This window comes from Amblyomma mixtum, unplaced genomic scaffold, assembly GCF_055824585.1.
Source record: "Amblyomma mixtum isolate Tamu unplaced genomic scaffold, ASM5582458v1 scaffold_13, whole genome shotgun sequence".
Classification (NCBI taxonomy): domain Eukaryota; kingdom Metazoa; phylum Arthropoda; class Arachnida; order Ixodida; family Ixodidae; genus Amblyomma; species Amblyomma mixtum.
In genome coordinates, this window is record NW_028317662.1 from 697,212 (window position 1) to 723,281 (window position 26,070).

General features: G+C 45.4%; 1 protein-coding gene and 1 long non-coding RNA gene across 2 annotated transcripts; both read right to left on the bottom strand.

The window, feature by feature from the left end:
- Positions 1 to 557: 557 nt before the first annotated feature.
- Positions 558 to 7,615, bottom strand: LOC149324839 (uncharacterized). The gene is made up of 3 exons (XR_016286649.1): positions 7,476 to 7,615; positions 6,853 to 6,928; positions 558 to 804 (listed from the first exon to the last, which is right to left on the bottom strand). It is a non-coding gene; the product is annotated as an uncharacterized LOC149324839 (long non-coding RNA).
- Positions 7,616 to 12,574: 4,959 nt separating this feature from the next.
- On the bottom strand, positions 12,575 to 15,813 carry LOC149324840 (uncharacterized). The gene is made up of 2 exons (XM_089565234.1): positions 15,480 to 15,813; positions 12,575 to 12,804 (listed from the first exon to the last, which is right to left on the bottom strand). The coding sequence occupies exons 1-2, from the start codon at positions 15,811 to 15,813 to the stop codon at positions 12,575 to 12,577; spliced, it is 564 nt and encodes a 187-aa protein (XP_089421360.1).
- Between the last annotated feature and the right edge of the window lie 10,257 nt (positions 15,814 to 26,070).

The window sequence follows — 26,070 nt, forward strand, 5'->3', positions numbered from 1 at the left end:
ATATTCCACTCCTTTTTCCAGAATAAAATTACTCCCTCTGGACAAAGAGTGATCCAACACCTACTCAAGGAGTACTGTACTACTCCTGCAATAGAGTACAGGCACTCCTCCGAGGGACTAAAGCTACCACATTGAAACAGCATCCTACTACTCTTTCAGGCAGAGTTCCAGGACTCCGTTTGTTAGAGTGACTATACTCCTTCAAGGAGTATCAGCCCAGATCTTATTTTACTCCTTCAAAAGGAGTTTCACGTGTTTTCAATGTATCCTTCTAATTTTCTTATTTCACATATTCTTCAGAGCAAGTTGGTCATATGTTTTGCAGGATCCACCTGCGTTACATCTACAAAAGAGTAATGAGCAACAGGGAATATAATCTTTGAGTAGAATAATTTTTGCTCATACAACTACTTTATGGCTACACTACAGTTTGCACATTAGTATGGTGCTCTGTCTGCGTTGGGAATAACAATGGTTCAAGAAATAATGACACAAATGTACAACACTGATAACTTTTATTTCTCAAGTCATTGCTGTGATTGCTGTGGCTGCCCAAAACACGCTCGGGAGGCGCTCGCTAGGATCAAGCCCCATTAGTGTCTCAAGCAGCAGACAAGCCCGCTTTGTTTTTGGGGTTTACTTGACATTAAATGCCAAGAAAACTGCCAAAAGCAAAGTAAACCCATCTACCAAATCCACCGCAGTGAGCTATAAGCGCTCAAAAGAAACTAAGATGCTGGATGATGCCGTAGCTTGCTCGGCTGAGTGAAGGAGCTTTGGCTATGCGTGCATTTCTCCGGGTGCCTGCCAACATGAATGAAAATAATGCAAGTAAGAGTCAATTCCAATGCCCTTTTCATACTATCCTGCATATAACCCCATGAAAAAAAAGAAAGAATACAACTAGAATGTACTGATCGTGTGTGTCATGTCGCCACTACTGTGTACCTATATTGTGACCAAGTGCAGACACCTTTCATTGCAAACCTTCATTCAGAGCTACAATTTTATGAAGCCCAATACAGTTATCACTATACTAGTCCTTTCAAAAGCTGTGTGCATGTAGAACAAGCACATATTTACCAAATGAAACTTTTAACATGAGCAAGCTCTTCTGCAAGTATCATGATCAGCCTGACTACGCCCACTGCAAGGCAAAGGCCTCTCCCATGTTCTGCAATTAACCCTGTCCTTTGCCAGCTATGTCCACCGTGTTCCTGCAAACCTCCGCCCATGGAACTTTTTGCTGCTTCCTGCTACGCTTGCCTTCTCTTGGAATCCACTCCGTTACCCTTAAGGACCAGCGATTATCTTGCCTTCGTCTTACATGCCCTGCCCAAGCACCCTTTTTTCTCCTGATTTCGACTAGGATGTTTTCAACCCGCGTTTGTTCTCTCACCCACTCCGTCCGCTTCCGATCTCTTAACGTTACGCCTATCATTTTTATTTCCATAGCTTGTTGCGTTGTCCTTAACTTAAGCTGAACCCTCTTCGTTAGCCTCCACGTTTCTGCCCCATAGGTGAATTCCGGTAGGATACAGCTGTTGTATCCTTTTCTCTTGAGGGGTATTGAAAAACTGCCATTCATGATCTGAGAGAACCTGCCATATGCACTCCACCCCATTCATATTCCTCTAGTTATTAACCTTCATGATCCGGATCAGCTGTCACTACCTGCTCTAAGTAAATGTATTCCCTTATCACTTCCAGTCATTTCTAAAACCACACCTATTGTGCTTGACGGTTTCTTGTCACATAATACATTGTGCAGTTTAAAATATAGGGTAACCTTGAATCGGGGAAACACTTAAACCAATGACAGTTTTCTTGCTGAAGAGAAATGGCTGTTGCAATTCCTGTTTCTCAGATACCATTAACTGAATTTCATGCTCTAAAATAGAAAGGAAAAATTCAAAATTTTTCATCTCAAAGAGGCAGACAACAAATTTCAGTTTGGTTTGGGTTGGTTTATGGTGTTTAACGTCCCAAAGCGACCCAGGCTATGAGAGACGCCGTAGTGGAGGGCTCCGGAAATTTCGACCACCTGGGGTTCTTTAACGTGCACTGACATCGCACAATACACGGGCCTCTAGAATTTCTCCTCCAAAGAAATTCCAGCCGCCGCGGCCGGGATCGAACCCGTGTCTTTTGGGTCAGCAGCCGAGCAAATTTCAGTTGCACATTTTTTTTGTTTTTAATGATGCGTAAAGCATTACTATGCACGGATAACCACACAGTATTCGCCTATGACTGCTAAATAATTTGTAATTAAATATCTTCTCTCTCCTGCTTCACTTTTAAAAACTGAGCAATGGCAATGGCATCAAAGGTCAGTATAAGCCAGGGGAGGCATGAGGAAAACTGCAATATAATTGCGGCTTCGTCATTCATTGTGATTCCGACTCTTAAGGCAGGCTGGCTTTAGCATTGTAACTAATTAAAACGATGAAGTAGCGATATCGTAGCTTTTTTGTGCCTTCCATAACCTATACTGAACATTGATGTCATAGCAATTGCTATGCTATTGAAACAGGGATGAAAAGAAATCTGGTTGTAATTATTTAGCGATTGGAGACGAATACTATGCAACAATTCTATGTATACGAATGCCCAGCACATCGCTACAAAGAACACACATAACCAAAAATTAGGTGTTTATACTCATTTAAGGTAATACTACTTCCCACGCAAGAACACGACAGCCATGTGTAAACTTTTTGCTTTCATAGTAATAAAATCTATCCAACGACAAGTTCGGCGCAGCATGTCTGCTCTTTATAAATATGCAATACTGACAATGTTTGACACTAGCATTTGGCATGAACGAGACAACTGTGATTACTTCGCACATTACGTGCCAGTCCATACTATTATGCACAATTTAGATTTGCAAATGTAATGTGTAATTCTCTATGACTGCCACGTTAAGCACTGCAAACAAATGAAGTTGTCTTGCATTTGCAATGTTCTCACTACTTTTATGCAACACCGATCACTTCAGTATATCTGCATCGTTCTGTTAGACGGCCACGGGATAGCTAGAATTAAGGCTATTTTATGTGATGGAAACCATTGACTAGACAACAAAGAAGAAAAGCCTCAACTACTGTCCTGGTGCTGGGACGTCTAATAAGAGCTCAGAAAGACTCGGTTTCAATACGCCAAACCCTCCGCATAACATTACCCTGTGCGAAAATACCCCACCCCACCCTAGCTTTATTTCTGTCCACATGCACCAAGGCTCACTGCACCTGTTCTAAATATTGCCCTAAATATTGCAATCAAGCTGCCCGTGTATGCATAGGCTATCTGTGCATGCAGAAAGAAAGAAGTTGTTAGGAATGTTTCACACCAAAAACAGAAAAAAAGGCAGCCTGTTTCTCAGAAACAGCTAAGAGCATGAAATGGTGTGTCCAAAAAGATTAGGCTGCTTTGTACTTATTTATGACAACGAGAACTGTCAGAGCTGCGCTTTCAAAAATTCAGGAGCTTTGTGCACAAACATAGCTTCCGTATGCATGTCTTGCAGCACCAACGCTTACGAATTGAAACGACCGATGAATATGCACAGAAAAAGCAAATAGAGAGCGCTTGAATTTAAAAGAAAAGCTACCTTGCACAATCAGAAATTTCGCAACAGAACCTTCCAAACAGTGACGTGTACTGGTTGCAGTATACCGAATATATACCTAGCAAACAAGTGTGCGCTTTGTTAACGAGCGGGATTCTGTGGCGGCAATGCTACAGCTCCAATTCCGAAAACCTAACGCTGCAAAAATTGAGTTTTCAAATTACGTGCGGATGCACGATACAATTTTGCACGCATTTAGAACTTTCAGTTGTGAAACACAGACAACGAACCTTGTGTATGCGTCTTCCTTGGCTGGTAAAAAAATTCTATAAGTCTCCAGTTTGCCTGTGTACTCCACAAATTCTAGGATCCCTGTCCGCTACATATCAAATTTCACTGAAGCGAAAGTAATACAACCGACAGCTGATGATCTGCTAGGGCAACAGGATTTCAAAAGTTTGAGAAGGGCAGTGGGAGTCCAATCCAGGTGGAGTAGTGAAATTTGACTAGTAACAGACAGGGATCCTCCAATCTGTGGAGGACACCGGCAAATTGGAGACTTACGGAGGAATTTTTTTACCCGCCAAGGTACACGCATACACAAGAGAGAACCACAGAGGACTACGGCTTTTACCAGCCCTTGTCCTGTGCGGTTCTCTCTTGTGTATGTGTCTTTTTAGAGCGCAGCTCTTTGGCGTCCGTTCCTGGGGTTCGCGTCGACGTCGGCCTCGTAACCAGCTCCGCCCCCAATGTCACGCTTTTCAATTGGTCGAAATGCTCGTGACGTCACAGTGCGCGAATTTCAAATGGGGCCAATTGTACTTTGGCTAGTAACCATGCAACCAATCAAAGGGATCGTATAGTGATGCTGCAACTAAGTTGCACTGAGTTTAGTTAATTGCTTAATTAATCAATTAGCCTAATTAATATACAGGAGAATGAAGAGGTCAGAAGAAAAGAAAAGAAAGACGCGCGCCGCAGCGACAACAGCGTCCGCGGAAGGAGACGCTGCTGAAAAAAACAGATAAGTACGAAGCCGCGTTCCCTCCACCACCACGCACTTCCCCACTCAGTAAGACGTTGCTCGTTTCATATACGTTGTGTCGAAGATCCTAGACAGTTCCAACAATTGACAGGTTAATGACAGAACACGATGGATAGAAATACATGAATATAAATATGAAATAGCCTAATTAACCTTTCTAGTTAGACCGCATAAATCAATAAAACCGAGAACGAAATTGGTCGAGTTGGGGAATCGAACCCGGGTCTCCGGAGTGCGATACGAGCACGCTAGCCACTCCGTAATGCCAGCTGAATGGTTTGGAATGAACAAAGGCGCGTCTAGCTAATACGGCGTCTTCGTTCACTCCCATCTTCCCCCTTTCTCTTACGGCGAGGTGCAGGTGTCCACCCAGATATGCGAGAGAGATACATTTCCTTTCCTCAAAAAATCAATTTACCGTCAAGCAAGGCGTACAGCTGATGTTAGTAGCGGGGGACTTTAATGTTGACATAAAGACAAACAGCAATTTCCTAACACTTATGCGGGAGCACATCCCGTTCCTCTCGCTCGTAACGCGTCCCACGGCTGTGACACCCTCGCGAGGCACTTGTATAGATCTCGTCTTTGAGAATCAAGCATTGCTGTACCAAGTCGAACATATATCAGTCTATTTCTCCGACCACAAAGCTTCCTTCATGACTGTCAAGAACTGTTAGTGGAGTCTTTGTTAAAGGAATACGTGTGAAAAATAAAAAAAAATTCTGTGATAGCGCATACATGTGTTGCTCGATTTCTTTGCCTCAATCTATCGAAAAGGTGAAACAGCTTATTTGCTGCGCTCAAATTTCGCATTAGGAAGTAACGTAATCGTCGGTAATTTTTGGCTGGTAAAAAAATTCTTCCATAAGTCTCCAATTTGCCTGCGTCCTCAACAAACTGCAGGAGCCCTGTCCACTACTAGTCAAATATTTCAACTCCACCTGGCTTGGTCTCCCACCGCCCTTCTCTGTGGAGAAAGGGTGACAGCAGCTGGCAAAGGACAAGGTTAACTGCAGATCAACTGGGGAAGCATTATCCTGCACTGATTTTGACGGCAGGTACACAAGACAAACAAAATCAACTCGAGGAGCGGGGTGCACATCATGCGACTGAATGTCAATGGCCAGTGAAAATGGCACCAGCACTGTGGAATGCACATGCAGAAAGCGAGACGCATTTTTTTGTCAACTTTGAGTAGCAGTCTACTGCACTTTAAAGAGCAAAGCTCTCAAGTATGGCAACACTGGCGCTTCTTGTTTTACTGGGGTGAGGGTCATCGTGAGGGTTGAAGTCCATATTTCTTTTCCATCCACTGTGTTAATTGCGAGCTATGTTTACCTAATAGGGGCTGGGCATCTAACATCACCGTTATTTCTTTGCAGCAGTTAAAACAATACAGCATACATTTTATAACATGCTTAACGAATTTTTGGGAGCAGCATGCTTTTACCCTTCTACTATTTGTTGCTACTGAATCAGTTTGGCGTTTACAAAAGATCTGTAATAAGGAGTAATTACTCATTTACATCCACTCGAGCACAGCCAAATGGCTACAAAGGAAAGCGATACAGCTTTCACAGAAACTTCGTAGTTAAAGAAAGATTCGTCCTGGTCCGGTTTTCGAACTCAGAACCACCACTTCACTGGAGCAGTCGCTCTACCAATTTGTCCAACCTGGACGGCAAGCTTATGGTAGCGCGAGAGCGAAGTGATCAATAACTCCAGTGGGAACTGTGTTGGTCCAATGTTTTAGGACCCCTAAATCATTGGACAAACTCAGTTCCCGCTTCATATTACCTCTAAAACATTGGACAGACTGAGTTCCAGCTTCATGCTACAATACTGAGTGACATTTTGGTCTATACACCAGAAATACCGGTAAAGCATCATGATAGAACACAATGTTTTTTAAAGGGATAAAGGAATATGTTCGCCCTTTCAGAGGGCACATATGCATAAGAGGCAACATGTGTGAAATAGTCACTGCACCTGAAGCAGTGTAAACTCCATTATGTTAACAGCAGCAGTCAAAAGCTTCATGAGCGACTATTTCATACAGATTATGCAATTACATTCATGTAATTCAGGATCAGATTCATGTGATTATACAGGGAGGTACTGCTGCTAAGTGCACGTAGAGCTCTGCATGCATTTCTAAACCCGGCTGTGAGCCTATGTCTACGAAATTTTTCTAAATAGGCAGGTAAGGTATGCATCACTGGAAAACAATACCTACCACAAACAGCTGAGGAGAGATAGCACAGCCAAAAGCTGGAAGCACGAATGGCCCAGCAGATACTGGCAGCTGGCAACTGCAAATAAATATGTCAGAGCAACTGTTGTCAGTGGCCGTAACAATGACATGAATGACCAGAGAAGAAATTGTCTACTGCTTCATAAATTAGAATAAGGTATTAACATAGGAACACCAAAAGCAATGAGATGGCCCATGACAAAAGAAATGAACAGATTGTATGTGATGCATCGATATACATTTTTTTCAGTAGATTTACATGACTGTCACAACCGCATAGAAAGATGAGCAGGCTGGAATACCACTATTTTTATGCATGACGAAAAGAGCGTAACTATTCGAATATAGCATGCACAGGATTTAATTATTACTACTAGGGTGCTTTGCAGCAGCACCGAAGGTATTTTAAAATTGAACGCAGCGACCAGTAGACCCGTCTGCTTTGCACAAATGACGAGAGGATGGAAAAGGCATGCATTCATTAGCAAGAAGCACGCTATCTCACATCACAGCATGAAACGAAAATTGGTATTGCATTTAACAAATCTGCACAGAAATAAAAACTGCCTAGTGGCAATGCAAGTAAGAGCAAGGGAAAAAAATACCGAAGAAAACTGGTGAGTGTGGTGCAGGGAGGTCTGTGGGTAGGGTCTCGTGCCTGGGAATAGTTCCGAGCGCGGAGAATCGCCGGCAGCACAGCTGGTGGCAGTCAACCAAGAATAAATAAGAGAAAGTGAAAATCAATAACAAACCATCACCGATATAGCGAACGACTTGAAAGCGGGCCGCACAAACGAGGGATATAGCAAAAAGCTTGAAATCCTAAATAAGTGCGCAGTTGCATCCCAAACAGTTCTCAAAATCTGAAGGCGAGGAAGCATCGACACCTACACCTCAGGGCAGACGCAAGAACGATCTAACTTTGACATAATACTGTGTCAAATTCTGTTCCATGGGGAAGCACAGATAAAAATTTACAAATGACTAGGCAAGGGATATGCCCCAGTCTTTTACACGCGATCATTGTCCCCGAAAAAATTGTATGACAAATATTAAGGCGTAAGCACTAATCCGGCGAGTACACACACTGAGCACTGTCTGTTGGCAGCTGGCCTAGCGCGAGTGCTCTGTCGCGCGGCACTGCCGCTCATCGTCATCTTCTAAGTAGCACAAATCAATCCGACGGGCACCAGCCGCGAGGCAACTCGACCGTTGTCAGTTCCCTTGTCTGTCCGCAGCTGGCCTAGCAAGAGCGCTCTCTAACGTTGCACTGCACGCTCATCATCCTCTCCTACGTAGCACAAATCTATGCTATTGGAATGTAGTAAACATTGTCTGTTGTTTTTCGCAGCGCTAGCAAGCGACCGCATAACTCTGTTGTGATAACTGGTGGCATTTTTATTTACCGCGGCACCCGAGTACTAAACGCAGATAGAGACTATGGAGCAACAGTTGCCATGCGGCCTATACGCCCGTTCTTTTCTGGTAAAGGCCGATGTCCGTTCGCCCGCTGCCGCGGCCGACAGCGCGCCTCTCAATGTGGTGACGCATGAATACGTAGTGCGCGGGCCGCGGACGAACGGACCGTCGTGTGAATCGGCCTTAACGCATTATAGCTGAGGCAACCGCACGCAGACTGCCTGCACTGCCATCCCTATATAGGCGCACACTAATAACGCGTGCGAATAGAGATCAGAAGTAAAGAAACGTACACGGGACTCACCGTTCAGACGGCTCATCAAGGCTTAGCAAAACCGCACATTCTTCTTCGTTGCCTCTCCAGATGACAAGAAGTCGTAGCGCTACCTTTCTTCACGGCTTTACCCGTTCAAAATCACCAGTGTTGACAAGGCGTAATTCTAGTCGTTGGTTTCCAAAACACACTTGTGTTCTTCATACACGTCCACCGCACGAGCACTCAAACAATGCTACGAAAACCCAAATAACACAAAACGTGACGACGGCTGCAGTTTTCCTTCGTTGAAAAAACCTACAAATGCGCTTTTTTTATTACTAATATTTGAATTGTGTTCGCAACAAAAACAAATTATATTTTTTCATTTTATTTCGTTATTAAATGCGAATACCCAAGCGCTTTTAGATACTTTTGCTGACATGTCGTTTGTAGAAGCTGCGATCCTGTGATCCCATCCCCGGGTGTCCTAGCAGACGACGGCGCAGACGACGCTGTTGACGGAATGCAATTTCGATTGACGGCAGCGAAAATCCCTTAAATGCGACAAAAAAGGCAAAGAAATGCACCGTATCGCAAACTGGTCCATATCGAGGATATGTTCGACGCGAGCGGTAGGACAAAAAGCAGCTGCGATGCATTACTCTATACGCGACACTGGCATGCTCGACGGAGATCTACATGAAACAGAGCTTAAATGTGACCCGTACAAGCGGATTACTGTGATATCAACTGCGTTACGGAACTACGACGATACTTGCTTCACACTTTAGCTTCTATGCAACAGCGGCCCGCACTCACCGCATCCTGTTCGAGTGTACTTTCACTAGCAAGAGCCCACATGCATGGAAGCCGACAGAAGCAACTCTCTTTTCGAGTTCAGATTGTTCCAAGAAATACGAGCAGCTTACTTTAGTACGTACTCGAATTCAAGTTCTCAGCCTGTGTGTCACGTACGGTGACGATGGCGTCGAGGACGCGCTTAAGAATCGCCTTAACGTGGCCGCAACGCAGCCGGTGTCCCAAGCATTCGTGCGCTAATTGTTGTTCACCTGTACTGCGATCGTGCGCTCAGTCGCAGGCCAGCCGCTAGCTGCTCGATTTGCCAGCCTTGCGAATACAATTCGCAAGTTTCTGAGCCAATCTGTGAGCGAGCCGAGCTTTCAGGAATGACGCTGCTCGCGAGCGCGCCGCGCGACGAGCTTCGGCCTGCTCCCTGGCTGCTGTATTCGTAGATAAGCCTAGGAAGTTTCACTTCGATGCCAGAGCTGAGAGCGCTTCGAAACTGGCTAGCGCTGAGGTGCCACTCTTTGCATTGTAAGTGCGTTTTATTGTGAACTATGTCTCGTAGTGAAATAAATATATGCTCGGGTCCACCCGAACGGTGATGATGGCGTCGAGGACGAGCTTAAGAATCGCCGCAACGCAGCCAATATTCTATGCATACATGTGTGCTAAATTTGTTTACCTGTGCTTCAAACGTGGGCATAAAGGCTCGCTCAATCGCAGGCCAGTCGCTGCTCGATTTTCCAGCCTTGCGTGCGCGATTCGCAAGCTACGGAGCGAATCAATGAGCGAGCCGAGCTTTCGGCAACGACGCCGCCCGCGGTCGCGCCGGGCGACGAACTGTGCGCTGCTCGCTGGCTGCCCTTGTCGTTAAACCTAGCCGATTTCACACAGATGCTGTAGATGAATGCGCTTCGAAACTGGCCAGCACTTAGGTGCTACCCTCGGCACCGTTTTACTCTGAACCCCGCGTCATAGGGAAATAAATATATGCTCGGTTTCCGCGACCACTTCAGGAGCGGAGCTATAACAGAGGCCAGGCGAACTCCAGAGCAGCAGCAAAGCGGCTATGGGAGGAAATTTGTATGGCTGTTATCGCTTCTACCAACAACTCGACATTGGCTAATAATACTCTATCCCAGAGCTTTGGTCGTGAACAAACAATACCAGTGCATTTTTCTGATGCCGGTAGCCGGCATCCAGGCTGGCAGGCCGGCCCCGAGAAGCTAGCGCGCCCTTACGATTGTATGGCCATGGCGCACATCAAAACCGCCACGATATTCTCCTCTTCGCTCAGGTTGTAGCAGCACACTGCTAATAACGAGGAACCAGACCACTTTAAAAGACCGAGCGCGAGGGCACAGGAGCCTGGGCCAAAGCGCGTGACTGACGTCATTCCCGAGACCTCATTTCACGTGAGAATCAAACGAGCAGGCGACCCGCAGGTCACCCTTGTAGGTGTGAGGAACGGTGTCGTGGAGCTGCTGCCTGGTCGCAAGCGACTGCTGGTCGCATGCCCTTTGCTACTTGCAAGTGTGAATGGGCATTCAATGCCCGTTTGCAGTAGCGAGTCCCTTAGTTCGCGTAGTTCACGTATACGTATGTATACGTAGTTCACGTATACGTATATAGTAAGTGCTTCCGGGAAAATACAGTTAAACGCAAGTTTGAAGGAATGCATGGCGAGCGCTCTTAGCAAAATGAACAACGCGTCCTCGCTGTAGATTATTCTTTGCGGCATAAGAAAATAATACGAGTTGCTTGCTACGATGAGCAATGATATCTATTGTGCAGCCTGTGGAGCCGCATGAACGTTATCATTTGTTTGTTAATTCCTTTGGCGGAGGAGTAAAACAAGCACTGAACTCCCTTGGGGTATGCAGGAGCGCAAATGCCATTTTACTCTTTTGTCAAGAGGAGTGAACAGGACCTTTCACTCTTTCTAGTTTGTAGAGAGAGTAGATTGAGACCTGCAGGAGTAGCGAGGCTCTTTTACTCTTAATGGAGGAGTAGCAGTTCTTAGAGTGGAGGTATCACCAATAGGAGGAAAAATAAAGGGGCTGCCGATGGTGCCGCTGCGTGGTGATGCAATACTACTTTGACATTAGGTCTCGTTTGTCTGGCGGGAAGTTTCCATCCGCCGCAAAGTCCGCCGAAGGGCGCTGCTTTTGCGGAGGAAGTGGAACCATACCGCCTCGAGCTCCTCCCGCGTGGCAATAGCAGCGCTGCCTATTAGCGGCGGCGGTACGAGAACGTTCTCGCGGTCTACTTTTAAAGGCTAAAGCTTGAGTGTCCTGTAAGTTTTTTTTATTTGTGGTGTTGAGTGGGAGATTGATACTGTATTTCAGTTGTATAATACGTGTAACCAGCCCCTCATTTCTCTTTTCATGCCTGCGCAGTAGCATAACGAGGGCCTCGGATAGGGCAGTCTTGATCCCAGAGGTAGCACAAGGGTGTTCTCGCACAGCTTCCGCCGTCATGGTTGATGTGGCCCTGGTGAACACTCCATCGGTTAGGCGACATGAAGTATATATACCCCAGAAAGCAGAAGTATGGACAGACGACGCCATCGCTCAATTGGTAGAGGACCGGACCTAAAATCTACAGGTCGTAGGTTCTGATCCCTCTGGCGGCTTGCGATTTTTCTTTTGCTTTGCACTTGATTATCAATAGGTGATAAAATTATTACATAACTATTATTTCACTGATCAACACCGCAGAAAAAAATAATAGCAACATTCTCTTATGCTCCGTGCATTCGATGGCTGTTGGCTTCGTTCACATTGTATCACATGCATCGCCGCGGTCGCCTATGAACGAGCATGCCGATAAGATGAGGATGACGACACCGATGTAAACGACACGACATCGGGGAGGAGGGATTCGAAATAAGTTTATATAGATAGCGTTCGGAAACTGTAGTTACATGTGTAGTAACGCAAATTTGTTATAGTGGAGCTGGGGCGAAACAGGTGCCAGTGGGCATTTATATGGCAAAAAGCGCAGGGGACGAGTTTGAAGATTAAACAGTATACAGGACACAGAATATTAATACTAATATTGTGTAGCTGGTGTAGTTCATAATATTTCGAAAATTTTCTATTCATTACACCGCTTGAGAACATGAAATAACTATTCAAAAATATACTTAGCCGCAAACAATCAATTTGTGCAAAGGTAAAAAGTGTTGTTCTAATAGCATATCGCTTTTTAGGGGCGTGGTTGTCAGCCTGTGTTGGAGCCCGTCTCGTTGGTCGACCGCGGCGCCCCTGTCTTCCTCTCGGGGGCTGGGATACTGTTCAGGCGGAAGAGGAAGACCGCGTAGACGAAGGCGGCAATGAAGGCCACCAACAGAGCCGCGACCCAGACCAGCGAGCGCGCCGAAGCGCCGGATGAGGAGGAACTCTCAGCAGGTGCTGGAGCCTCGCTGCTGACCTCGGTAGGGACGCGGTCACCTGCGGGTAGAGGGAAATGATAGCCTTTCTTATGGGCCAGAAGCACTTTTGAATAGCGCAGTTGGTTTCTTGTCGCTAGATGGGACAGAAATGAATGTGCCATATGCGGGTTATCTTCTTTTGTCATTTATGCTGGTGTAGCAAATAGAAGTTTGCTGAGCAGTAAAGATGTACAGAATCGAAGGCCATGAAAATCTTAAGCGTTTGGCGTTTTCTGGGTTCTTTTTTCCCGAGGTTATTTTACAGGTGTCTCTGACAATAGCGTTACTCTTTGAACACTAGGTTGATACGGCTAACTTCTGTGTTGTGCTAAATGCACTACGTAGGTGCTTTAAACCAGAATATCTTCCCTCGGTTGCTGTTATCTCACCCCTTTTATAAAATGATGCCAGGATTCATGGTTCAAGAGCTTATGGCAAACCGACAACCGTCTCAGATGGTGATTAATTAAAAAAATTGCCGACCAATACTTTACTTCTTAATGCGAAATTTGAGCGCAGCTAGTAAGGTGTTTCAGCTTTTCGATAGATTGAGGCAAATAATACGAGCAAGTCATATACGTACAATTACAGAAAACTCGTTATTTTTAACGCATATTCCTTCTTCAAGAAACACTCCACTATCAGTTCTTGATTGTCATGAAGGAAGCTTTGTGGTCGGAGAAATAGATGGATATATGCTAGATTTGCTGCACTAATGCATGGTTCTTAAAGACGAGACCTATGCTCAGTGATAATCCTATATTTGTATAACTTTCACCTTATCTGTTAGTCATTCTGTTTTTCATTTCTGTGTGCCCCACCCCTTATGTAATACCCTCTAACGAGGGTCTTTAAGGTATTAAAGTGAAGTGAAGTGAAGTATTTCGCGAAGTTTTCACAGCTGTGCGAGGCGTTAAGAGTGAGAGGAACGGGATATTCTCCAGCGTAAGTGGTAAGAAATTATTCTTTTTCTTTATATGTGTATTGAAGTCCCCACCCACCCTGTCACCCTGGGAAGTGGCAGTCAATGGTTGATCGCGAGAGTTCGCTCACCGTTGTCAGCACTAACGCATGCAGCCCACATCTCTTTTTCATGACCCCACGTACCTAAAGTGCGAGTGAGGCGTCCACTAACCCAGTGAGCCAGTTGTGCCCACTGCCTTTGCTTAAAATGGGAAAAGGTGGTCATTGCCAACGCACGCAGCACACATCTCTCACTACCGCCATGTAGCTTAAAGCACGATTGCGGTGTTCGCTGTTCCAAGAGGGAAGTTCTGCGCATTTCCTTTGGTTTCCAAGCTCCCGCTCCATTGGCCTCGCAGCTTAAAGCGCCACTAAGATGGCCTCTACTGGTTACAACGGACAACGGCGATGGCGACGCCGCGACGCCGTGAAACGCAGAAACGGGCTCCAAACAGCTGCGCTCTAAAACGCGCCTAAGTTTTTGTGATTGTTGGTTTATACAACGATCTTCTAATTTAGTATGACGGTGCTCTGCTGAAAAATCGCGCGTAGTACACGCGTTGCATTGGGATATAATTAGATATCAGCTTACTCTATCAGGCTGCTTTACCGAAGTGTGCTAATAGCTCTGCACCGTAAGCAGGACGTAGAACACGCCCAAGTAAAACGTTCGCTTTCTTGATATTCATATACATGGGCGCATCGCAAGGCCTTGATGTTTCACTTCCAATTACTAACAAAGAAGCCTAATATAAACAGTAAGAGATGCAGAGTCAGCGCCTGCATTTGTCCAGTTGCTTGTTGCGCTCCCTTCGTTCAATAGAAATACTAATTTAGCAGTTGGGATAAAAAAAGAGAGGCATATAATATCTTAAGGAATGATTTTCTCGCACTTCGAGCACCTCACTTATTGCTAAAAGCTAGTGCAAACTTTGCATGCCAATAGAAGTCTTTTCGAGCAGGAGGCACAAAACTTATTCACTGGAGATGAGATAATATTAGAGGATCACGTCTTTTTTGTGTCCGCCATGTTTTACCTCGAGGTATAAATATTTCTGCAGTCCTTGAACAGAGATACCGAGCAGATAATCACTCCCTGGAGAGTTGCACAATTACATGTTTAACACAGTTCCATATGCATTCAAGAGTAGGTTTTCTCCTCTAAAACTCTTGTTACCTAGTGAGGCAAACGGACGATGGGTAAGTGAATTGTAATGCACAAGAGCGTCTGCGGCCAAAGAGCGCCATGGCAGAAGGCACTTTCGTTTGCTCAAGGTAGTGTATAACCCCCATTTTCCAAGCATTTCTCCCCGTTTTTGCCGAGCACCATGCCAGGAAAAGCTTGTACCCATTGTATCACCGGTGGGTACCCGGCGGCACTGGGGATCGAACCCCGCACCTCTCCCGCATGCGGAGCGGATGCTCAACCAGTAGGCCACCACTGTGGTCAGTGAGGCAAATTAAGGCTGTCATTAAGAGGTGGCACTCTTTTTTATATAACGCTTAAAAGGACCAGCAGAAAAGTATGCGTAAGACAATCCTTAAAAACCTACTAGACAAAATAAGCGCGTGCTAAACTGGTCCAAACCTGTTCTAACATACCGCAATAAAATCAGTGATACGCCATGTAAAGAAAGAGACCAGATCAAACCTCGAATATATTAACTACAAATTCACACACTTACCCATAGGCATCAATTGAGTGTCCTAGGGTAAGGGTGTATTCCGTACCTTTCGAAGGTGTGCGTCGCGGATTTTCCTCGCTACTTTCGGAGGTGCAGAGGCTGGAGGGCCTGGTGCAGATGCTCGACGGCCGGGTGCCGATGGACGTTGGCGATTCCGGCCCAGAAGCGCTGCCCGATCCCAGGCTTTCGAAGCTGTTGAAGGGCGCCCTGGGACCCTCCTCGCTCAAGGCCGAGAGCTGCTGCAGCTCGCTGTAGCTGAGGTTCATCGCCTCCAGGAGGTCCCGCTCCAAGGCGTGACCACCTCTGCGAGAGCGTCTGCTCCAAGAGGCGCTTGTGTTGGCTTCGGTCGTGTCATCCTCGGCTGTGGTGGTAGCGGACATCGTCGCAGCAGAGCTGTGCATCTTCTTCTTCGGGAGACGTGGCGCGTGCCATTGAATCACTTCGTTCGCGGCAGTGTTGTTTTTGTTTCCAGGGGTGACAAGGGGCTTGCAAAATTTGGTCGCCATATGCCGGTACCTAAACAATAAGAAAGTTAAGGCAGGTGACGGAAAGCAGTTGAATATTCGTGGCAGCCGGCTTGCGTACCAGAGGAAGTTTTTGTTTTAAAGGTAATAATTTATTAATGTTTTATACCTAAATTAACATTGACTTAAGCGAATGGCAGTTGCACAGTTTGAGAGAACATTCAGAAACCGCCATCCCAATACATGTAATAAGGAAAGCCTCACTTGTGTTTTAATTTCCAGCTTTAAAGGGGTGGTGGCACCAAATTCGTGGTTGCCGCTTTCTTTGTTTCAAACGTTTCTTATTGCTGCAGGAAGCATAATACACACTTGAAGATTCATATATGGACAGCGAATAATTTAATATCGCATTTTTAGGTGAATGATTTTTGGTTTCGGTTTCTGAACGCCGAGTTTGGACTGTGACGTCACTTTCTAGGATGCTCAACTTCTTCACCTGGTCACGTGGGCCTTGACAGTTGTGACGCACCTACTGCTGCATCATCTGCTTTCTCACACACGTACTAACCAGCGTCTGAAAAAAAACGGCATGGCTAGTCCCAGCAGCTCAGATTTTGACAAATTTTATTCCAATAAGGACATCGACATTTTTTTTCTCGCACGATCGCACGCTAATTTAGCCTTCGCGGGTTCGCGTGAGGATGCGAAGCACTTTGCAAAATGCCAGTAAGCATCGCTGCGCCGCTCTACCCAAGCTTTGCCCACAGCCGGTGTCGCACTTCGCCACCGTGCAGCAGTGCCTGAGCGCTGCTTGAAATGGTGTACAAATATCACAAGAAAAGACAAGACAGCCTTGTTATCAGAAGGTCTGCCAGCTATACTCGAGTAGCGACAAAGCACGCCTGCTTATGTTGGGAGCTTTTGGCAACGGCACCGCTCGCGGGCTCTCAGGGCGACGAGCTCTGCGGCTGCCTGCAGCTGCCGTGGTTGTCGCAAGGTCCATAGCGCGGCTTATAGCCTGCTTCGCATCGTAGCCGTAGCGGCCGGCACTTCAGAAGTCGCCTGCGCTATAATAAAAGGCCTACTTTTCACATATAACTCTGGTGTCAACGGCATCATCTCGCAATAAAATAATAGTATGGTCAATTTCCTCGACGCCTTCGGCAGCACAGCTAGCGGGCGCCAGGCGAGCCGGACCCCAACGTCGGGCCAGCGGCAGCTTTGAGGCGGTTGTGGCAAGAAGTTGTTACATATCGCAGTTGTTACCTCAGCGATCCTCAAAAAATTTACAAATTTTTCACATTTCTTATCCCAGGGTTTATTATTTACGTCATGAACACTCTTTAGCTCATTATTATAACGCCGGCAGACGGGATCCAGGCTGGCCGGCAGGCTCGGCGTACTTCACGTCCGCACAGGAAAATACAAAACAGCCATGCTACAAAAAATTATGCTTCCTAGATTCGAGCAACGACAGCATGCCTGTGCTAGAGTGGATATTTCGGCAACGACACCGCCTTCGGCAACGCCGGGCGACGAACTGCGCGTTGGTCCCAGACTGCCCTACTCGTCACTAGGCCTAGCTGGTTTCGCATCGACGCCGCATCTGAGGGCGCTGCGGGGCTCGCCAGCGCTCAAACAGGTGCTTCGCTCGGCACCCCTTTACTGTGAACTCGTCCCATAATAAAAAATATGTTCGATTTCTACGACGCCTTCAGCAACGAAGTTAGCAGACGGCAGGCGAACCGCACCAGGTAGCAGCAGCACAAAAGCGGCTATGGGAAGAAATTTGCTTGTATCGCAGTCATCCCTTCTACCAGCAACTCGGTATTGGCCAAAGACCGTCAGAAACGATGCATTTTTGATATTCATATATCCCAGGGCTTGCTATGAAGGTGCACAAAGAATACTATCGCGTTTTTCAGACACCGGCGGCCGGCACGAAGGCTTGCAGGCCAGCTCGGCTCCAAGGTGGCGCTCTACGTCATCATGACGCTTCCGCTCCACGCGGTCGCATTGGCTGCGGCTTCCTGTCGTTGCGTTTGCCTTGAGCGGCCCGTCGTTGACATCTATAGCGGGCTGGACGCAGGCGACGAGCTGCGATCGGACGTTGCGACGCATTACGCAAAGGCGCGCCGCGGTGAATCGCACACACTTTTTGCACATGTGTCCCCGCCTTTATGCATGGCTAGTTCGGCTATACGTTGACAAAAACTAAACGAGCGAGTGGCAGTTCGCAGCAAATACGGCTTGCTGGTGCGTCAACTGCGCTCACGTGGCTCGTCCCTCGTGCCTCATGGCTGCGGCGGTGCCCCGCTCATCGTACGTCACTGTATTTTGGTATGACATAACTAAAACGATTGTTATTCTACCAGCTTAGTGATGTCAGCGTTGATGGCGCTAGCGATGGGTCTAGATATGGAGATTGACCATTTAGGTAATCTTTGGAACCGAATTAAAATATTTTTTAAACGTTTGTTGTGCCCAACACCTGGCTGCGAGTGCCCTTGCAAACATAGGAATACCACAGCAGGCTTTCTATAGCCTCGAAATTTGGTGTCCCCACCCTTTTAAAGTAAAACGTCAAAATAAAAAAAAATAAAAACAATTGATTAGCGCAACCACGCGCCAAGATTGTGCTGCTCTCAACCACGGCTCCAGGGAGCCAAATCAGCTTCGGCGGTGACTCGACGGCAACCTTAGAGCAGTATGCCGATAAGTTTGCAATCGTTCCTTCACCTTCGTCAGCAAGTTGGCGCGTGACGCCCCTTGCTGACCTGTCACTTGTGGCTTGTAACATGTACACAAAGCAAGAAAATAGTCGCGTTTGATGGCTTGGCTGCCAGTGATACAAGCACTGACCAGAGGTTGTCCTGAACCCCTTTCATTTCGGAATGATATCCTTTATAACAAGCACTTGAATAGGTTGCCTAGCGCAACGGTACAGCCCCGGCATCTTGTTCAATTTTTTATTATCTCCTCAGTTATGGTGGAGCAGACCTACCTCATTTAGTATTTCGGGCTTTGCGGTGCGGAGTTGAGTGCGCTGAATACTTTGTCTTTTCCGTAAACCCACAAAGGGTAGTTCAAGGGTGGCTAGGCGTCCTAACCACTTTTGCGGAAACGAGGCGTCGAGCCAGGTGCGAGCCTTGTTGCTGCTGTGTGCGGAGGTGCCACCGGGCTAAAACCATACATCAGTGGCCTTGGTGAGGGGTAGATCAATAAGGAAGTCGTCTGACATCGATAAATTTTGAGATTGAATAGTAATTGTTTGTTAAGTCAGTTTCATGACTTGGGGCTCCTCAATATTTGTTCATCTTCAGTGGTTCTTTCAATATATGCTGTAGAGCCCCGGATATATTACCACAGTGTTTGTTGACTTTATATCTTTTATTATTGGGGATGCCAATGATACCCCACTGCGTTCATTGTGTAAGTGATTGCATTATAGTAAACATAATTATAGGGGTGTTCAAAAGCCTGGGAAATACTCGACGAAACGTAATATGTGAATATAGCACGACGTTGTACTTTAAGGGTATTTCGAACAGAAGGAAAATTGGAGTTATACGGGACTGTTAACTTGGGCTCTAGACATGACCTAGATGCGAAAAAGCGGCGCAGAGTAATTTCTGGCAAAAATAGACGAAGAAGCTAAGGAATCTTAAGGATCTATCGGGCATATACCACTGAGTTAATGTGTCATCATCATCATCATTTATTTACCCTTAAGGGCCCCAGGGGGCATTACATAAGGGGGGGGGGGGGGTCGAACAGTAATCAAGTCACAAAGAACAAAGAACAAAGTTGGAACATAAACTTAGACACATGTAGATACAGCTGTGAACACTTCAAAATAAAAACAAGCGAGTAAGTAGGTAAACACAAGAAAAAGAAAGAAAAAAAAGAAAATAAAAAGAAAAAGGGCCTTCAACGGGAATCATTTGGGGAATAAATCAATTAACATCTGTTTAAATTTTAGGGAATTAACTTCATTCACAACACTGTCAGGAAGGACATTCCACTCGGCTATGGCCGCTGGCAAGAACTAGGAATTGAACGCATTGGTTGAACCATGAATGCGTTGAATACTACGGCAATTAAACAAACGTCGCGATGATCTTAAAGGGGGCAAAATTAGGCTCTCACGCAGTTGGGGAAAATTATAATAAAGTTTATGAAATAGACAGAGCCTTGCTATCTTACGACGGGATGCCAAGGAAGGTAAACCAACGGAGGATTTGATATTAGTAACACTCGACCAAGAATCATAATTTGATGTTATGAACCGAGCAGCTCGATTTTGAATGGCCTCTAACATATGTGCTAAATACTCTTGATGGGGATTCCAAATGCTCGATGCATATTCAAGTTTAGTGCGGATGAAAGTTTCGTATGCGATTAGTCTAACCTTAGGGGGAGAAAATGTGAGCGATCGTCTGATGAATCCTAGTGATTTAGAAACGCTAGCAGCCAGGGACGTAATGTGCTTCGACCAGTTAAGATTACTTGTTATTTCTATGCCGAGGTATCTGTAGGATTCAACTTCAGATAGCGCGGTCCTGTTTAGCGAGTATGAAAAGTGCAGGTTAGATCGTTTACGGGACACGTGCATAAACTTGCATTTAGTTTCATTCAATTTCATGAGCCAGGTAGAGCACCAACTTTGTATCAAGTTCAGGTCGTCCTGCAGCAATGACTGGTCGTTCGTAGTGCTAACACGGCGGTAAAGAACGCAATCATCTGCGAACAAACGGATGGATGATGAAATGCCAGCAGGAAGGTCATTGATAAAGACAAGAAACAGGAGCGGCCCAAGAACTGAGCCCTGAGGCACTCCGGAGGTAACTTTAGTAACGGTAGAAGGATGGTTGTCGATGACGGTGTATTGCGAACGATTAGTTAGGAAACTGCGAATCCATGATAATATCAGCGGGTGCAGTGAAAGGGAGGAAAGTTTAGCCAAGAGGCGCTGGTGGGGAACTCGGTCGAAAGTTTTAGAAAAATCGAGGTAGATGATATCTGTTTGAAACAAGGAGTCAAGGTTTAGGTGGAGGTCAGTCGTAAATTCAAAAAGTTGAGTTTCACATGAGTAGCCAGAACGGAATCCGTGTTGGTTTGGAAAGAAAAAAGAATTTCTATCGAGGTGATTAGCTACTTGGGAGTAAATAATATGTTCAAGTAGTTTACACGCAATGCATGTTAGCGAGATGGGACGATAATTTGATGGATCAGAGCGGTTTCCTGCCTTAAAGCAAGGCACGACTCGGCTAATCTTCCACTCAGACGGTATTTGGCCACTAGAAATAGATTGCGTGAAAATGATTTGCAGGAAGTGGCTGGATATTACTTTGGTACATTTAAGAATTTTCGCAGAAATGTTGTCGGGCCCAGGAGCACTTGATACCTTTAAATCTTCAATAAGTTTACATATTCCTTCGGCTGAGATACTAACAGGTGGCATTTCAGATACATTTAGACTCTGTGATGTAGGAATGTTTACGGCTGGTTCGTGGGTGAAAACAGATGAGAAGTACGCATTCATTACGTCCGAGCGAAGCTCATTTGGAACATGACAACCATCTTGATCTAATAAAGATATATTATGCGAACCGCTACGACCTGGAGTTAAAATAGTCCAGAACTTTTTTGGGTTGTTTCGAAGGATATCGAGTAGGTCATTGCTGTAAAAATTTTGTTTAGTGCTCTTAAGCAACTTGGTGTAATTTCTCAGGCAGCTAAAATATTTTTCCCATTTAGACGCTAAGTTGGAGCCCTTAGCTTCTCTAAATAATCGTTTTTTCTTATTGCACAGACTTCTTAAAGAGTTGGTAAACCACGGTTTTCCGGCATCACCACGAATGCAAACGAGGGGTACATAAGATTCAGTTAAAGAGGTAATTTTATCTCTATACATGGACCAGTTATCATCAATAGACCTGAAAGAGGCAGTCTGTTCGAAGTGGAGAAGAAATTTGGCTAGTTCTTCATTGATTTTAGAAAAATTGGCTTTTTTGTAGTCGCGTATGTATTTCACTGAGCGTTGTCGTGGAGTGATGCGAACTGAAAAATTGAACAACACTATGCTATGATCGCTAAGACCGGCGATGGATGATAAAGACTGGATTAAATCAGGATTAGATGCAAGTGCAAGATCTAGGATGTTAGTGCCCCGAGTTGGTGTTCTGACTGCTTGAGAGAGGTCAAACGAAAGAATAAGATCCAAAAATTCTCTGGAATGGCGGGAAGATGCGGTTAGATTGTCCCAATCGATGTCAGGGAAGTTAAAATCGCCGCTAACTATAAGGTTGGCTCTGGGAAACTGTTTATTTATGTCGAGCAGAATGGTACTTAGGTCGTCGATGAAGGAATGATCGGAGTCAGGTGCTCGGTAACATGCGATTATTATATTGGTGCAATGAGCAAGAGAAACGTTCACGCAAATTATTTCACTTTTACTATTGACTGCGACAGCAGAAGAGACCAGAATTCTTTTAACAAGAACCATCACGCCGCCTCCCCTACGCCCTGGTCTGTCACGGCGGAAACAAGTGAAGGATTGCTTATCTTGGAAAAGTTCGTCATTCAGTATATCAGGTGTGAGCCACGTTTCAGTAAAGATCGCAATATCTGTGCTGTTGTCTTGCAATATAGCTTCCACGGCTTCTTTCTTTGGAAAATAACTTCGGATATTTGTTAGTAAAACGGAAACTGATTTATCGATTGGGGCAGGGGCTGCACGCGTGTGATTTTGGAAGCATTGGTGCATAAAGGACCTGTGTGCCTGCGGTGAGCGCTATAAATTGCGTGGGTGATAAGCGATGCTGTGTGGCATTAGTTCAGAATTCTTGACGGTAGAAGCCTGCGCACGTTCCTCATTCCTAGGAGAAGCGCTAGCAACGGCATGCTTCAAGTCGGTGGGACTGTTACGTTGAACACCGCGTGAAGGATGTACTCGTTTTTTCTGAAGACTTATCGCGTGATCACGCGATAAGTCTTCAGATAGATCATATCTCTTAAAAATTGCTGGCGGCTAGAATGCATGTCCAAGATTTGTGCTGTGGATGACAGCACTATTAGAAGGCTTTTATATTTGTGGATCACGAACGTTTGCGAACAAAATAACACATCACCTGCATTTTCTGAAAACCTTTCAGTAATGGTTTACGAAGCGCTCCAACCACGCTTTAGCAAAGTCATCACCTTTCATTATAAAATCGCTTCGAAGCCACAACGCCTTAATCTCTGAAAACTTATGCACTTACTGGTACTTGTTAGAGCAGAACGTTGGTCCATTTGGTGTAGCGACATATTGGTGGTTGGTGTGCCATCCTCTCCTCCGTTCTACGGTTGTTATCGGAAGAGATCCGATAGGCTGGCCTGGGAAATTGTGGAGGCCCTCGAGATTGTACTACGGTAGGATGCGTAAGGCATCGGTAGCGCTTCTCAAAAAAGAACTTTGTTTCCATCGTGATAGGTAACCTGATTTTGTTGTTCGTGGTTTCTGGGAATTTCTGTTTAGTTCCGGTATGAATTTACGTGGTTTATGGTTTATGGGGTTTAACGTCCCAAAGCGACTCGGGCTATGAGAGACGCCGTAATGAAGGGCTCCGGAAATTCCGACCACCTGGGGTTCTTTAACGTGCACTGACATCGCACAGCACACGGGCCTCTAGAATTTCTCCTCCAAAGAAATTCCAGCCGCCGCGGCCTGGTTCGAACCCGCGTGTTATGAATTTACGTGTGCCTATCATTGATGCAACATTTGCTGTACCTATGTGCTGGTGTTTTTTTTTTTTCAAACATATGTTCCAGTGGACATTGTATGCTTGCACTCGTTCTGCTTCTTAAGGCAGCGTATCGTCTCTGAGAATACAGTTGCAAGTTTGCGCTCTGTGTGTGCGTGTTTCTTCCTCCCGTCTTTTGCTAATCTGCGCAAAGTCTTCCTGAATATGGCGCTTACTGATATTCCAGACAAGTGCTCTAACAAGCTACTATCTTTTGCTTGAAGGGAGTTTCATAAGAACACAGGAAAATGCCAAAGCCATTGTCGCATAAACAAAGCGCGACTAAAAACTGTCCGACGATGTGCGTGCACGCAAATTCGTATGAAAGACTTTCAGACAGTGTGAAACTGCAAATCTTAAGACTTCGTTCAAAGCATCGCCTGCAGGAAACGCCTTTAGGGAAGTAAGCGTCGGCTACTTAGTGCTTCTGTCCACACATCCAGTCTTCCAAAGTCATAATTAAATCCATATAGACGTTGAGTTGTTTTATTTTTCTTGAAGGGCATCTTTGACCTAGGGTATTACATAGGGTGTACGATGTAATTTAGGTGAAAAATCAATGATGAGAAAATCGTGTACTCTTGGCCGGAAAAAATGTTAAATGTTTAATACCAGGTGAGCAAAGAGGAAGGAAACCCTCCTGAAGGGGAGCGGCCATGATCTTGAGGCGGGGTCCTGGACACGGATTCGCAGACTGCTGCCTGTGCAGCGAAAAGTTTTGAAGCCCTGTTTACGGACCACGGTCACTCAAGAGCGTCAATGGGGCTTACCGAAAAGAGCTAAAGGAACCCCCAAGAGTACGCAAAGTATATATGATGCCGGTATATCTTTTGTCCTGAAAACACAAAAGAGATTTTCCGACCGTGTGACCGCTTAGTCAGGAAAAACGGCAGAAAAATTTCAAGTTAGAAAGTCTTAAAAGATGTCATAAGCCATTAAATACCATAATTTAATTGCAATTAAAAAGCGTAAAGTACGCTGGAATGGATATGAGCGAAAAATAAAGCAAAGAATAACCGAAAATAATAGGACTCAAACGGTCATCCGCCGCGCAAAAAATGCAGCTCTATTTAACTATTCCACAGCATGTATGCCAAGACACTGTTCTGAATGTAGTATTATACAAACAGTTCCGTTTTGGCAGAGGGCCCGTCTCCGGGTGGCGCTGCCATTGTTGGCTGCTCCGGCTGTTCTTGACAAATAGGCATCCCGGACGGCACGCGTAGCCAGGCAGAGCGCAATACAGGCCGTTTTTATTTGCCGTCCTAAAGTTCTGTTTTTTATGGTCACGGAATCGCGGCATATCGTAAACAAACGGTGAAACCCGCCCGTATTTTTTTTCTTGAAAAAGTCATTAGAAAAGGTCTCACATTTGTCACGCTGTGGTGACGGCCGAGAATTGAGATAGAAAAATAACAGACTGGCATGTCAGGCAAACAGCAACAACTCCAAAGCTCTATGGGTGAAAGAACAACTCAAGAACTGTTTATTTGGACACGGTTTTCCACAAAGAAAAATTTTTGTGGGTGGTTGCGACAGTATCAAGCGCGTTTGTTGTGTGACAAAGTTGCGAATCGCTGAGGCTTTCGTTCGCGCTGTACGCAAACTCGATAAAAAATTTTCGACATAAGCGTTTGAAATCCTAGGAGAATCTGGAACAATGTAGAAAGAGTTTCACGTGGGTTCGGGTTGTTCCAGTGAAGTCTGTTCACCTTTGTGTGGCGAAGGGAGAGATAAGGGCACATGCGGGCTGCTTTCTCCTAAGAGGATGAAAAAACATGCATTATAAACATTACATTGGCTATCCTACAGATTTGTGTAGAACTCTTCTACTACTTAACGACCTTATACATATTGCTGACGACATTGCCCTAGTAGCCTCTTCACCGCTTTTCGGCTACCTCCTTTCTATGCAGCATGCTAGATTTTCTCCATAATAAACTTCCTTATCTCGGCTACCGTTTTCTTGTTTATAAACTTTGACAGCTCTACTAGTTCTATGCTCTCTCTAGGGTTGGACGCATTTAAGCTTTGGAGTCTTTCAATCAGATGCGTCGTCTCCTGAGAGAGCCTGCCGGTATCCGGTCCACCCATCCTACAATATCTTCTCTGCGCACCCTGTGAGATTTTCGTTTACTGTTTGACCATTAAACCTTAGCAACAATTTGACTCTACAATACATCATATTCACGCTACAAATCAGAAGACAGAGAAATGCGGCACATATAACCAACCCCTATATGCAGCCTTCATTCATTATGAGAAAGCATTTGATTCAGCGGAAACATCAGCACTCACACAGGCATTTCGGAATCAAGGTGTAGAAGATTGATGTGAAAATACTGGAAGGTATCTGTAACGACTGCATAGCTTTAATAGTCCTAGT